Source organism: Sapajus apella, unplaced genomic scaffold (genome assembly GCF_009761245.1).
Source record: "Sapajus apella isolate SASKATOON/1434 unplaced genomic scaffold, GSC_monkey_1.0 scaffold24, whole genome shotgun sequence".
Lineage (NCBI taxonomy): Eukaryota > Metazoa > Chordata > Mammalia > Primates > Cebidae > Sapajus > Sapajus apella.
The window spans coordinates 15,742,394-15,755,718 of NW_022436964.1; the positions used below are offsets into that span (position 1 = coordinate 15,742,394).

The 13,325-nt window shown below is 43.9% G+C and overlaps 2 protein-coding genes across 9 annotated transcripts in view; one reads left to right on the plus strand and one right to left on the minus strand.

Moving 5' to 3' along the window:
- Positions 1-2,063, plus strand: part of TJP2 (tight junction protein 2) — a 137,374-nt gene extending 135,311 nt beyond the window's left edge. For all 8 annotated transcript variants that reach the window (XM_032290955.1, XM_032290950.1, XM_032290954.1 and 5 more), the window contains one exon: positions 1,129-2,063. In XM_032290955.1, the coding sequence (XP_032146846.1) occupies positions 1,129-1,294 (166 nt within the window). In that variant the 3' untranslated portion in view covers positions 1,295-2,063. The remainder of the gene's footprint in view (positions 1-1,128) is intronic.
- LOC116559708 (high mobility group nucleosome-binding domain-containing protein 5-like) lies at positions 1,355-10,397 on the minus strand. Its single transcript, XM_032290782.1, has 3 exons — positions 10,020-10,397; positions 2,683-2,812; positions 1,355-1,593 (listed from the first exon to the last, which is right to left on the minus strand). Exons 1-3 carry the CDS (start codon positions 10,395-10,397, stop codon positions 1,355-1,357), a joined length of 747 nt encoding a protein of 248 aa, XP_032146673.1.
- Between the last annotated feature and the right edge of the window lie 2,928 nt (positions 10,398-13,325).

A 13,325-nucleotide genomic window follows, 5' to 3' on the forward strand; every position in this document is an offset into this window, starting at 1 on the left:
TTCTGTGCGAAAACTCTGACAGAGTGTAGTAATTGATGTTTCAAGCCAGTACCCTTTGAACGTTGGAGCCTGGTTATGTTACATTGCACATGGTTAGCACATGGGCAGAATTCCTAGGGCTTAGACCTGTTTTGTTGCTGTTTGCAGCTTCTTAATTCCTTTGCATCGCCCAGCAATGTCAGACCACTTGTGATGCCCTGAGGTCTAAATGGACTGTGACGAGCAAATGAGCAGTCTTGGTAAATGCCACACACAAACAGCAGGAATGATCACAGTGTCTTCCTGTTGAGGTTTTACACTGGATTGCTTCCTGTTTCTGAGAATAGGAAAGAAAAAAAAGTCACATTTTCTTGTGGCCATTCTTTTTTTGTTTGCTTGTTTTGTTTTAGAGACAGAGTGACTGTTGCCCAGGCTGTAGTGGTACAATCTTGGCTCACTACAACCTCCATCTCCCGGGTTCAAGCTATTCTCATGCTTCAGCCTCCCAGGTAGCTGGGATTACAGCTGTGTACTTCTACTCCTGGCTAATTTTTGCATTTTTAGTAGAGATGTGGTTTCACCATGTTGGCCAGGCTTGTCTTGAGCTCCTAACCTCAGGTGATCTGTCCACCATGACCTCCCAAAGTGCTGGGATTACAGGTGTGAGCCACTGCACCTGGCCTTTTGTGGCCATTCTAGCTGGAAGCTGAAGTCTAGTTTTACAGCAATAGAAAACTGGAAACAAATTTCTTCTTTAACACTTGAATGGTAACACAGTCAACCAGGTTGCCTCTAGCAACAAAGAGTATGATGGACTGAAGCTGGCAGAGAACTCTCACTGCTGGGTGAGACTAGCCAGGAAGCTTAGGGGTTGGGAGGTCGCCCCCTGTCCAACAGGGAGCACCTGGCAGGCTTCCTCACACACCACCCAAATGGGCAGTGGATTTGACCTATTACTCCTGTTCCTGCCTCCGCCACTCGGTGAACCTGGAGCAGGGCCAGGAATGTCCCTGGCTGCTCAGCAGAATATGGCTTAGAGGTAAGCGATCTGCTCAGGATGCTTAGCTGCTGTGCACAGAGCCATGCCTCTCCGGGCAGCAGAGGACATGGACGTGCTCTGGAATGTCTTTAACGCCCTTTCTTTGTTAGTTCCAGACCCCCTGAGCCACAGAAAGCTCCTTCCAGGCTTTATCAGGATACCAGAGGAAGTTACGGCAGTGACGCCGAGGAGGAGGAGTACCGTCAGCAGCTGTCGGAACACTCCAAGCGCGGTTACTATGGGCAGTCTGCCCGATACAGGGACACGGAATTATAGATGTCTGACCATGGACTCCCCTGGGCCTGCCTGCCACGGCATCAAGAGTAGCTGCTCCCATCAGGCTGCCAGGATGGATCTTCTCCGGTTAGAGTGCACCGTGGAGACATGGTGGGACTCCAGCTCATGTGTCCTCATGGAGAACCCAGGGGACAGCCGCTGCAAATTCAGAATTGAAGGCTCTGTTTTTAGGACTGGGTTAGAGGAGTCTGTGGCTTTTCGCTCAGAATTAAGCAGAACATTACAGTCAGATCCTGTTACTTGCTTCAGAGGACCAAAATCTGTATTCTGTTTGCGTACTTTTAATATGTATATTAAGCAATAACTATTTTTCCTCATTAATAACTGCCTTCAGGGACTGTTTCAATGTGAGGCAGAATGTGAAAAAGGAATAAAAAATACTGTTGGACTCAAACTACATTCAAAGAAGTACTTTATTGCAACTATCTTAAGTGCCTTGGATGAGAAGTGTCTTAAATTTTCTTCCTTTGAAGCTTTAGGCAGAGCCATAATGGACTAAAACATTTGACTAAGTTTTTATACCAGCTTAATAGCTATAGTTTTCCCTGCACTGTGTCATCTTTTCAAGGCATTTGTCTTTGTAATATTTTCCATAAATTCTGACTGTATATATCATAGCTATACTTGATAGTTTGGCTATAATAGTTTGAAGACCAAGAAGTTGGTATTGAAAGTTTTTGTCAATACAACTGTTGTGTTGACAGCAGTCAGTTTTATAATTTAATAAAAAGGAATACATTGCAATCCATAATTTTCTTTGTGGTGGATTTGTACACGACTTCCTATTTTTAAATGCAACTTTTATTTCAGTTACTAATCATAGAAGTGTGAATGCTTCTTGTTGAACATTGGAAAATGGAAACATGTGGAAAAGAAAATTAAAATTACCCATAATCCCATCCCTCAGATAATTTGGGGGCATTTTCTCCAATGATGTGTTTGTGGATGTCTGTGTGTATGATCGCTGAGAGTGTACTATGTTTGTAGTTGTGTTTCCTATTTTTTTCTGTTTAGCATTCTATCACTAACATTTCTCAGGTGGTTATGACTGTGCACACAAGGTAGTTAAAGCTTGGTGCACACATCATCACTAACAACCACAGAACAGTATATTCTATGACTGCTTCATAAGTGAACAATTCTATTGTTGGCCATTTGGATTATTTCCAGTTTTTTTTTTTTTTTTTTTTAACATGAAATGCACCTCTTTGGATGTATCCAGTTTTGTATATCATTGGTCAGCATTTCAGTATATTTCTGTAGGCAAGTTCTCAGAGGTAGAATTACTGAGGAAAAGTATAGAAACATTTTTATGGCTCTTGATGTTTACTGCCAAATGACTTCCTAGAAAAGTTGCATCCATTTACACATCCTCTCCTCCTTCTCCTCGTCCTTCTCCTCCTTCTTCCTCTTCATATTTCTTCCTTCTTCTTGTTCTTGTTCTTCTTTTTCTTTCTTCTGCTTTTTCTTCTTCCCCCCACTGCCTTTTTTTTTTTTCTAAAGACAGTCTTGCTTTGCTACCCAGGCTAGTCTTGAACCCATTTAGTGATCCTCCTACCTCAGCCTCCCAAAGTGCTGGGGTTACAGGTGTGAGCCACTTAAATTCTTGAAGTACTAAGATAAGTTTAGAATTTAAGCAAGACAGATGAGGACTTTAGGCTTGTATGAATAAAAAGAACAATGAATTTGGAAAAGGAGAAAAGAGTCTTGATTCCATTAAGGGTCTTTTATGATATGAATTGACACAAAGGAGTGAAGCTTGTGTTTTAGTGGAGTTAGAAATTTGGCTTACTGGTAACTGAGTTATTCTATAAACATGTCCTTGTTTATGTCTCTTTCAATATGAGTGTTGTCACTTACAAATCATTTAATGTATCTTGAATTTCTGAACACTCCTCAAGGTACTGACTAAAATTTGCATATTTCACAAATAAAAGACACTTTTTGTGAATAGGAGAAAAATATAGTAGTTAAATATATGATGATGCAGTTTGCTTGTGTTCTTTAAATCCAGGAATGAGCCCTTTGCAAAATACGGAGAGGAGAAGAGGAGGGTTTCAGCAGGAGCTGGGTTGTCGTCTGGCTCCAGCAATTTCATGATGCAGTCAGTGCATCACACAGCTCCTGAGAAGGTCTCGCAGTGCCTGTCGGACCACCAACACCTCCGCCACCCCTTTTTAATTCATATCCTCCTTTGTTCTGGGAAAGATTTAAAGCTACCTATAGTACACATGGAACATAACGAAAAAAGTGGTACCAAGCAAATGAAGAAACAGAAGATTATCAGTAGAGGGAAGATAGGGCCATGAGTGAGAGCCGTGTTCACTTTCTGCATTGTCAGGACTCTGCAGCTCTCCAAAAGCTAGCGTAGCCCTGGTGGCACCTGTATCTATGACAGAATTATGCCTGTGCTTCTAGCCGGGTGAGGTAGATGAGCAATGGGGCTTTCAGAATGATATCAGGTGCTACTGATGTCACTACCATCGATAGTAATTTGACAGTAACAAATTCTTTATATGAAGAAAAGTTGGTTAGGAACAGTCCATTTAAACAATTACGGCTGTCTTTTTTTTTTTTAGATGGAGTCTTGCTCTGAGTCTCTCTCTGTCTCCCAGGCTGGAGTGCAGTGGCAAGATCTCCGCTCACTGCAACCTCCGCCTTCGTGGTTCAAGCAATTCTAATTCTGCCTCAGCCACCCAAGTAGCTGGGACTACAGGCACCCACCACCATACCCAGCTAATTATTTGTATTTTTCGTACAGACAGGGTTTCACTGTGTTAGTCAGGATGGCCTCCATCTCCTGACCTCATGATCCACCTGCCTTGGCCTCCTAAAGTCCAGGGATTACAGGTGTGAGCCACCGCACCAGACCTATAGAAAAACGTGCCCGGCCAATCCTCCCCTTTCCCTTTGAAACTCTTTTCATTTGGGGTCGTTTTGCCAGTTCTAGCTTTCGTGTGTGTGTGTGTGTGTATATATATATATATATATATGATGTATATATATATATATATATGATGTATATATATCATATATATATATATATATATGATGTATATATATTTGAAGAGAAAGAGATTTAAGGAATTGGCATACAAGATTGTAGAGGATTGGCAAGTCTAAAAATTGAAGGGTAGTCCAGCAGGCTGGAGACCCATGGAAGAGATGCAGTCCAATCCTCCTAGCTAGTGTGAGGTTAGTCTTTGCTCTATTAGGGCCTTCAACTGATTGGATGAGGCCTACCTACTTTTTAGAGGGCAGTCTGCTTTACTCAAAGTCCACCAATTTAAGTGTTAACCTCCTAAATAAACAAACAAAACTTTTACCAAAACATCCAGAATAATGTTGGACCAAATATTATTGGTTACCATGGCCCAGCCAAGTTGATACATAAAAATTAACCAACTGGCCGGGTGCAGTGGCTCATGCCTATAATCCCAGCACTTTGGGAGGCCGAGGCGGGTGGATCACGAGGTCAAGAGATCGAGACTATCCTGGTCAACATGGTGAAACTCCGTCTCTACTAAAAATACAAAAATTAGCTGGGCATGGTGGTGCACGCCTATAGTCCCAGCCACGTGGGAAGCTGAGGCAGGAGAATTGCTTGAACCCAGGAGGCTGAGGTTGTGGTGAGCTGAGGCCGTGCCATTGCACTCCAGCCTGGGTAACGAGAGCAAAACTCCGTCTCAAAAAAAAAAAAAAATTAATCATCACAATCTCTCATCCCCTTTAGCATGTAGGTCACCCTGCAGCTATCCTTTTTGTTTAGTTAAAGCATGAGTTAAAGTATGAGTTTAAAGTTAATAAAGTTTACTAACTTTAATAAAGTTAGTAAAGCTTAAAGCATGAGTGAATCAACCAGAAAAAGGGAGAATTATTTACATATATTTACACATATGTCTAGGTTTTATACAATCTATATACTCTGGATATACATATACTATAAATTTTGTTTTTGTTTAATTTTTTTGAGACACGGTCTCACTTTGTCACCCAGGCTTAATTAAGTACAGTGGTGCAGTCATGGCTCACTGCAGCCTTGATCTCCTGCTCTCAAGCAATCCTCACACCTCAGACTCCCAAGTATCTGGGACTACAGGTGTTTGCCAGACCTCCTGGAATCAAGTGATCCTCCTGCCTCAGCCTCCTGAGTTAACTGGGACTACAGGTGCACCACTGCACCTGGCTAATGTTTAAAAATTTTTTAATTTTAGTAGAGCTGGAGTGTGGTGGGGGGGGCAGCAGAGGGAGTTGTGGGTGGGAGTAGGAGGCGCTCCCAGGAGTGGCTTTCCAACAGCAGGTGTTGCACTCCTGCTGCCACTGAGGAGGCAGACATTCCCTCTTGTGAAGGACTCTCCCCTGTTAGTGGTGAGCATTCCCCTTCCCCAGGCCAGACAGGTGGCCGAGCAATGGAGCTAAGAGAGAGTTCAGACTCCCAGGTTCGAAGCCTGACTCTCTCTCACTGGCAAACTGAAACCCTCAGTTTCAGTCAAGTGGAATGAATAATAATGCCCTCCTAACAGGCTTGTTATGAGGATGACATGAATTAATCCACATATATCTTGGAGAAGAGTGCTCACATCAGAAGCAGCACGTAAACAAGGTTGTGAGTAGGCGTCCTCTTCCTGCAGAGAGCTCTCATCCTGGGGTGTTGGTTGGGACCACAGCAGGTATCCCTGAGCTGAGAGGCCATCTTCCTTGCCTGAGCAACTGTTGGTCTTCCCCTGCCTAGCCAGACCCAGGCCTGAACCCCATCCTCTTCCTCATTTCCATTCTGCTAACATTTTGGCAGCAGCTCATTGTTGAGATGCTTTCTTTTCCACATGGATTATATAATCTTCAAAGAAAATGACACCAATTTTCTCTCCAAGTATGATAGACTGGATCAGCTCCCATTGGGGTAAGGAGGTCTCAGTCCTGGTCCCAGCGTTGCTACTTGTTAGCTCTGTGATTTTAAGGATAGCATCAAAATTCTCTGGGCCATGGTTTTCTCACTAAAGAAGGGAGGAGTTTGAATTGAGATGGAGTCTTGCTCTGTCACCCAGGCTGGAGTGCAGTGGTGCGATCTTGGCTCACTGCAACCTCTGCCTCCCGGGTTCAAGCAATTCTCTTGCCTCAGCCTCCCAAGTGACTGGGACTACAGGCATGCACCACTGCGCCTAGGCAATTTTTATATTTTTAGTAGAGACGGGGTTTTACCACATTGGCCAGGCTGGTCTCGAACTCCTGACTTTGTGATCCACCTGCCTTGGCCTCCCAAAGTACTGAGATGACAGGCGTGAGCCCCTGCACTTGCCCAAATTTAATTTTTTAAAAGTGCCCTGAGCTACCACTCCATGAGAGATAATGTATGGGGGGCACAGCAGGGGATGTAAAAACAAAGGTTCCATGCTCCCCCACAAAGAGCTCCACTCTGGGGCAGAGGAACACCATGGTGAAAGGACACATCATCTTCTAGCTATGTTTGACTCTGACCCTCTAGAATTATCTGTTGTCACCCTTGAATCCTACCACCGCTATCGTGCTGAACAGTGAACAAATATGTCTGTTGCTAGTCCTTGCTCTTTCACCAGGTATCCATTCTGTCTAAAGAAAAATTCCACCAGACAACAATCCTAGTTCTGAACCATTGGTTTAGCGTGGCATGTGTGCCCCCAAAAAGGTCCTCTTCCTGGTTGAAGTCCAAGGTTATGGTCATAGTTTCCAAAGTTCAGATTCAGATATTAGATGTATGGCCCTGAGTTTCTCGGGGTTGGTAATGCCAGAGATGTTCTCCCAGCTCACCTGTGCCCTTTTCTGGGAGGCCTCTGCCTGATAGTTCAAATCAGCAGGACTGGAGGCTTCTGTCTCAGTAATTCAACAACTACAGCACCTGGTTCTTTTCCCTTAAGATTTAATACTTGTCATTTCTCTATGTCAAAATTGCAAAGGAGCAAGTTTCCAAAGACAGATTTATTATGTGCGCTGAGTGTCTCAGGTGCAGCAGTGCATATAGATGGGCTGAATCCCATATTTTCCCCAAGTTTTTGTTCTACAAAAATCGCCACTTTTACTTTGCATTCAGACAAGTGAGAAATATACAGTCTTGAGCTGTGAGTCACCACAGGGCACTCACAGACAGTAACATTATTGTGAGACTGGGCTCCAGCCATTGGTTTCAGGATCAGCTGCCTAACTTGCATATGGGTTTGCATAGGCAAGGAGCAAGTTGTAACTAGAGCTGGTTACATAATTTGTGAGGCTCAGAGCAAAATGAAAATGTGGAGGTTAAAAAGCAGGAAAAAAAAAAGTGCTGTTACAGATAAAGCTTTTTTTTTTTCTTTCTTTTGCAGTCTCTCTCCCAGCTTGTCATGGTGTTTTTCATCTGTTACTTAATGTCATTCTAAGAAAAATTAAAGTTTTCAATTATTAGCATGAATTTTACATTTTAACACTGTGCAACGCAAAAATAAATGCAAATAGACAAGTACTTAATGTGTTTGTGGAATCACTGAACTTACACAATTTGCATTTTGCAGCCCCTCCCCAAAGGGTGCCTTGAGCTGTCCAGAAGAGACAAACCAAAGCCTGGCTCTGGAAGGGAAGAAAAGAGAGAGGACACCCCTCCCCTGTGCAAGGCATGCTGCCTGTGGTAGCTGGCTGAGGGAGTGCTCCAGGTGTGGGGACACTTGTAGGGGAGTGTGGAACCTCATAGGTGCCCTGGACCTCTGCCCCTTGATGGAAGGGGCATGCACACTCTTCCTGCTTGAGGGCTGCCAAGGAACCCTGCCTGAGGCAGCCAGAGGCAACTGGGGTCTTTCCTTTCCATGGGCTCTCTCTCCTCTAACCCGTGGCAGTTGGGTTCCCTGGAAGATTTTTGAACCTGTGTGCTGGGATGTGCTTGGTACCTGGACTGGGTAGGTGAGGCTAGATCCCCTGGAGATGGGGCCTCCAGCTAGCCATCCAGTAGGTGAGTAGGGGTGCTGCCGAGCCTCACCACCAAGACTCTGTGGGAGTGTGCTGGGTCCCCGACTCTCCCTGTGTCCTGCCTGGGGTGAAGAGCAGCCACAGTTGTGGGGTGGGGCCTGGGGGAGATAGAGGCTTCACAGGCCCCACTGAGAACCATCCTGAGAAGGTGGCAAGAGGTAGGACCACAAGTAAGCTGAGGCTCTAAGCCCCTGTGAGTGCCCCATTGTCCCATCAGACTCACAAAACACAAATTCAAAGCTACAATTCTTAAGAATTTCAACATGGTGACCACAGAGCATTAAACCTTCCGAGAAGGAAGCCCAGTGTGAGGCCACTGGCCATGAGGGCTGCCCTGGTTGTAACCCTAGATCCACAGCATGGCCTGGACCGACACTGCCCTACTTAGTAATCCTTGGAGCTCTGATCCTTTTAAGACCATCACCCAACAGGCCAGTGGGTTTCAGCACCATGACACAGAGGGAAACAAGGAACAAATGTTGGACATAGAGGCAGAAACCCTGGTCCTGCTTCTGCATGACCCTATCATCTGTGTTACTTTGATAAAATCATTCTGCTTTCCTACATTTACCTCTTACCACAGGGTGAGGAGGATGGTGTCCACCTTTCTCCTTTGCCTTCCCAAGATATTCAACATGGAACTCTAAAGGAAATTTATGAAGGCGTCTCCAATCCTTAGAAAGCAGATGTCATAGAATCACAGGGTTGAAGAGAAAGTGTAAGCTAGCTGGGTCAATTTTTTACTCTATACTTCAATTCCTCCTTCAACATTCCACTAAGAAATCGACTCACCCCCTGCTTGAATATCTCTTGTGACAGAGAACTCCCTACCTTTCAAGGCATCTCATTCAATGATTGGATAACTCCTATTGCTGTAAAGTGCCTAGAATAGTGTCTGGCACATATTAGGTATTCCATAAATACTTTTTTCTTTCATGATTGAGATTCTATTGGTTGCATTGAGGATCAGTTTACAGACATTTCAATTTGTATACAATTCATAACATACATACTGATAATCTAAAAAGCCATTATTCCTTTTAAAGTTGTTCCAGTGACTTTCCAGCTTAAAATTTGGAGGCAGTTTTTCCTTAAGAGGCTATCAAATACCAGAATCCCAGTATCTTCATATATTGATAAACTGTTAACATACGTCTCACCAATTCAAAACTGAATAGCATATACACCACATACTCAAATTTTCAATCTTCCACAGCACATTAACAAAGTTATTAGGAAAACAGGACTGTGACCAAATATGTTACAGAGTGCACACAATTCTGACAGGGAGAGTCATGTTCAAGGGCTGGCTTTCTTTAGGAAACAAATCTACTGAAAAACGATGTGGAAATAGAAGTAATTTAAAATGTCCAAGACATGAAATGCAGGACTGTCACTCCTGACTTCATGTTGCTATTCATATGCTTTATATTATAGTATATACAAACTAGCCACCCATCTATGGAATGTTAAGCTAACACCCAAGACAGTGAAAGCCTTCCATAATTCAATATCCCACACTGTCTTCTGGTTGTACCAAAAAATAACCAGCAAATGACTTTATCTCTTAAAAAACATATACTTAAAAGATGGGATGAGGTGGAATTCCCTTCTTAAAAATGTTTCTGGAGCTACTAAAAACCTTGCATTTACAAAAAATGTTGATAAAAATACTCTTCTGGATTGTACAAGAGGGGAGACAGGGACCGCCGATAAGACAGCACACATGATATTAATCAGACTTGGCTTCTTCCTCTCTGGCTTCATCAGAGGCTGGGCTCTCCTCGATTTTAGTTTCTCCATTTTCTGCAGGTGAATGTTCTTTAGTTTCTTGGTTAGCCACTTGGCCTGTTTTCTCTTTGCTCCCTCTTTCCCTTTTGTTTGTATTTTTTGTCTGAGGATGTACCCTTTCCTGCTGCGTTTTCGGCTTCACTTCCACTTTTGCAGGAGCAGGTTTAGCTGACAGCCATGCCCATCGCCTCTTGGGCTCTTCCTTCGCTGCCCCTTGGGCAGAACTGCCCTTGCTCTCAGGCGTCGGCAGTGGGGAGGGCGCGAGCCGGCTGCCTGTGAGCTCCGGTGCTCTGAGAGGCCTCGCGAGGCTGCGCTCAATATTCATTAATGATCAAAAAAGAATTTATGCTGACAGCCCAAGTCTCCCTTTCCATACTTTCCACCTGAAGACTTAGCTCTCCCTTCTGGTGCAAAACAGGAATGCCTAATCTGTCTTCCATGAGATTCAAGAAACTCAAGAGGCTGCAGCTCCATGGGCCTCGGTCGGTCTCCTCCGTGCTGCTCCTGGTTAAACTCTTATTCCTCAGGTAGGACGGTGCTGATCTACTCTCCATCGGCCTGTGGTGCCTGGTACCGGACACCACATCCCTGACAACATCCCGGATGTGCCCTGACACCTCAGGGCTCTCCCCCATAGAACCCGGTGTGCCCCATCTACTTGAAGAACTACCCAAGAGGCTTTGCGGGAGGTTTGGCTCCTCCTCACCCCTTCCGGGCTCGACGTGCCGCCCACCACCCCGTACCCTTCCGGGTATACTTCCGGTCAGGCAGCCGTCAGCTCGCAGCTCAGGGGCATCAGCTGTGGTGGCTTGCTCTTGCAGCCCAGGAACGCAGAGCAGTCCAGCACTGAAGCTGCGAGCGCTGAAGCCAGATACCTTCTCTAGGTGACTTTTTCTGGTCACATTCTCCCAGCTGAATAGAATGAACTTTGGTGTTTCTGGCCTCCAGTTCCTGAACTCTGGTCCTTCCGAGGCAGGTAAGGCAGTCTTGTTCCTCTCCTGGAGGAGTAATTTCAGGCCTCCCCGTGCCACGTGCTGGTCCTTTTGCCTGGAATGCTCTTCCTGTCTTCTCTGCTTTCTCGTTCAAGTTTTAGCTTGAGTGTCACCTTTTCCGGGAAACTGTCTAACCCCCATTGTTACCCACAGTGAGTCACAGCTCTCTGTTCTTCACTTTCACGATGTTTCCTCCTGTTTCCATCGTGCTACTCATTAGCCCAGGTGGCAATTATTTGTTGTGTTTGTCTTAGGCTAAGGTGGTCTTGTTTTTTCAGTTTTTGCATGTTGCTACTAAATGTGTTTTTGATAAATGAATAAATATAATAACAGCACAATAATAGCAGGTAAAAATTATTTATTGAGCATTTACCATGTGAATGCACATGCATTTTCTTATTTAAGTGTTCCAATAACCCTATGCTATGGTTACTACCTCAGTTTTAAAGATGTGGAAACTGAGGTTCAGATGAATTATGTAATTTGTTCAAGGCCGTACTGGCAGTGTGTGGTGGGTCTAGGATTTAAACCTAGGCCTTTTAAAAAAATTATTATTATTCCTAAGTCTTGCTTTAAACTATGTAGTATGAATGTTTCTCCCAAAGATTTTAAGCACCCTTGAATGTTGTATCTTGCACCTAAGAAGACAGGTAGTTGTCAGAAGAAAACCAATTGCTTAGACTGCCTTTTGCATAGAACTACTGCTAATATTTCTTTTTGCCAAAAGTAGGACTTAAACTCATATTAGGCAGTACAACGTAGTGGTTAAGACTGCCAGACCTGAGCTCAAATCCTAGTTCTGATACTAGGATCTTGTGTAAATTACGGTAACTTTCCCAAATCATAGTTTGCTTATACAGTATATAAAAAGGGGCTAAAAAAGCTATGTTGGAGAAATGAAACTGTTGTTATTTATAGATGCCATGATTGTGTGCTTAGAAAATCGAGAATAATCTACTAACTATGGTTGGCTGAAAAATGCACCTCCAACCCCACCTCCCACTCAGGATATCAGGTCCTAATCTCTGGAACCTGTAGCTGTTACTTAATTTGGAAAAAGCATCTTGGCAAATGTACCGAACTCCCTATTCGCCTCAGTAGGGAAAGCACCAGGTTCACGAGCCAAAGAAGAGACCCAGAGCCAGCAAATGACACATGGAGTTTTATTAGGGACTCACATACGGGGGATAGAGTCCAGTGGTGGTGGGCTGGGCAGGAGACCCGCCTTACCTACAGAAATGGTCCAGTGGCGGTGGGCTGGGCAGGAGACCCGCCCTACGTACAGAAATGGTCCCGTGGCGGTCGGCTGGACGGCATAACCACATGGCCTTGTGGTGGTGACCCGGGCAGGAGAACCACAGCCTCCTTTCTAACTGTCATGAAGTTAGAAAAACTTACTAGTGTTACAAAATAAAGCCCAGAAATAGACTCATTTATCTAATTGCCTGATTTGTGATTGAGGTATTACATAGGAAAGAAGGCATAGTTTGTTTACTAAATGTTGCTCCATCATGCCCTTTACATAGCATTTTCACTTAGACTCCCTGTAATGACCGCCACCTGGAAACTTCATTTAACCCCAAACTCAAGGCCTCAGTCCCCTGTACAGACTGGCCCATATTCCACAGGATTGGCCAGAGCCTCTGATGTTTGTCATAGATAAGGAATGGATCTCCAAGTTGATCGCTACTGGATTCCCTAGCACAAACATTCAGGTGCAGCTGCCATACAGGGTCAGTCAAAGGGCATGTTTAAATCATTGCTATTAGGTGCATTTACCCTAGAGCAGGTGTGTTTAAGTTAGAGATCTTGGGTTGGGGAGGTGATTTTGGATTATCTGAGTGGGGCATTAAGGCCATTGCATATGTCCTTATAAGAGGGAGGTTGAAGAAATTAAAGATGGCTTCAATAAATAAAAAGATAAATTATGTTCATGAATTAGAAACACAATATTGTAAGATGTCATTTCTTCCCAAATTAATATATTCTGTAGAGTCCCAGTAAAATTGTGGCAGTATTTTTTCACAAAAATTGATAAGCTGATTAACAAGGCTCATTATACATTTATGGTGACTTAGACAGTATAGAATTGTCACAGTGTTAGAAAAACTTAATGATACAAAATAAAGTCCAGAAATAGACTCATTACTTGATTTGTGATTAAGGTAGTGCATGGGAAAGAAGGCATAGTTTCTTTATTAAGTGTTGCTCCATTGATTATATGGAAAATGTATCTTTACTTTTCCTATTTCATACCAAAC